This window comes from Aplysia californica, unplaced genomic scaffold (genome assembly GCF_000002075.1).
Source record: "Aplysia californica isolate F4 #8 unplaced genomic scaffold, AplCal3.0 scaffold00627, whole genome shotgun sequence".
Classification (NCBI taxonomy): domain Eukaryota; kingdom Metazoa; phylum Mollusca; class Gastropoda; order Aplysiida; family Aplysiidae; genus Aplysia; species Aplysia californica.
The window spans coordinates 348,242-350,121 of NW_004797897.1; the positions used below are offsets into that span (position 1 = coordinate 348,242).

Here is a 1,880-nt window from a genome sequence, read left to right on the forward strand (position 1 = left end):
TAGATTTAGATCCCGTAAGGCAATTTAAAAATCGAGATAACTCTAGAATCAAGAGGAAAAACGCACTACACTGCAGGCAATTCGTTCTTGAGTCTTGACCATTGACGGGTAGGCCTATCCAACCGGCGCCACAACACCGATCGAAAACCAACCAAGATGAAACTAATTTAAAACGTTTAATCTACATACCTTGGGCAACCAATCGGCTTGCGTGGGAATTTGGATCAGTCTGTTTCAATTCATTTTCAAGTTCCTCACGGTATCCACCTGCTTGTGCCATTTTTTCCCACGTGTGCTCTCTATCCCTACACTGTCTGTGCTTCTAAAACCTTAGCTAAAAGAAAATGGCGTCTTTCTCTTTTGTGAATGCATGTGTGTTTGAATGCTAAATATTGGCCAGATTTTTTCCTGTAGTCATGCTAAAAACTAGAAGCACATGAAGGTTTTGATAACTTCACTGTTTTGCACCATAATGCTCCTTCTTTTGCATGATGATGAGACAGAAAATAACAATTCACATATAATTGTTTTAAAAATTAAAATTTGATTGTATTGAGTATCACTTCTGAAAATTTTCTTCCAAGGTGACACAAATTTCAATAATAAATTATGATGATTTCTTGATTTTGCTGGGTACCTATTTGGCAATGTAGTCAAAATACCCTGTCGCACAAAGAGCTGCTGGGCTGGCCTTGCCTCTCGCTCGCCTCTCACTGCCCTGCCTGCTTGCTGCTTATTGTTGCTTGCCGCTTGCCCCCAAGGGCCCCGAGCCCTGGCTGCCACTAGCTAGGCCTAGTTGGGGTTCAAGCAGCCGGCCGGCTTTGGCCTAGCCAATAGGCTAATAGGGCCTAGGCCTACCCAACAAATGGTTTTCAGCCTAGCTTCTCTAGACAATCATAATTTTGTCTGTTCAAACTTTTACTTTACTTCTCCGCCGCTTATAGGCCTACCCTTTTGGGTGTCGCGGGAAGAAAGGGACGTCTCTTTAATGCCACCAGCCGGAGAGCTTGGGTCAGGGGGATACCATGAGTTTTTAAGTGTGTTCGTTAGAGAATAGCCTAGGCCTATAGATCTACTCCCAGTTAATGAAAGACTTTGCGTCAGGACTATTATTCTTTTATGATGACACCAATGCCCCGGTAATGTATCTTTATAAAACAGGAGAAAAACATGAACGAAAAAAAAACAAAGGGGCGTAAAAACATATTGATTGGTACCGACGAGTTGGCGTTCAGGCCGTGATCGTTGAGGTTTTTACTGGTAAATGTCTTACGGCGCTCGAAACTGAATAAGGTCATATGGGCGCGCGGGACACATTAAACTTTTTCAGTTGGTAGATCTAGGTAAGAAATTTTGAATTTTGCCCGGGTGGCGGCCGAAGCCTACTCTATAAATTGACTTTAGACAACCTATTGTCCGAGAAGGCTATGCGTAGATCTTTCCCTACCAGAAGATCAGGGGTGTGGCTGAAAGACAGCATGGCAGTTTAATTGTAAGAAGGAGCCAAGGAGTAGCAGTAGAAAGGCTGCAGGAGGAGGAGGGAGCAAAGGAGGTGAGGGGGTGGGGGTAGAAAGTGAAGACGAAAGAAGACGACAGAACATTTCATTGCTAGAGAGCAGGAGAGGAGGTGAAAGGAGACAAATTTAGAGAGAGAAAAAATTATGTCGCTCCCCGGATTCGAACCAGGGACCTTTGAATAAGAGGCGAACACCTTAACATCTAGGTCACGAGAGCCCCAGTTCTTACTCTGAGCATCTAGGTCTCTCCGGATTGCGTCGTGGAATGTTGACAACATGTAGACAAAGTTCTGAAATAGCACAAGAGATGAGGAGAAATTTATACAGGCTGCACACACAAGGAGTCTTCTTTTGTATGTTTGT

At 43.8% G+C, this 1,880-nt stretch overlaps 1 protein-coding gene across 1 annotated transcript in view; it reads right to left on the minus strand.

Annotated features, from left to right (window-relative positions):
- Positions 1–332, minus strand: part of LOC101853193 (KH domain-containing, RNA-binding, signal transduction-associated protein 2) — a 27,440-nt gene extending 27,108 nt beyond the window's left edge. Inside the window, exon 1 of the mRNA XM_005107748.3 lies at positions 190–332. Coding sequence (XP_005107805.1) covers positions 190–280 — 91 coding nt within the window. The 5' untranslated portion in view covers positions 281–332. The remainder of the gene's footprint in view (positions 1–189) is intronic.
- Positions 333–1,880: the final 1,548 nt, after the last annotated feature.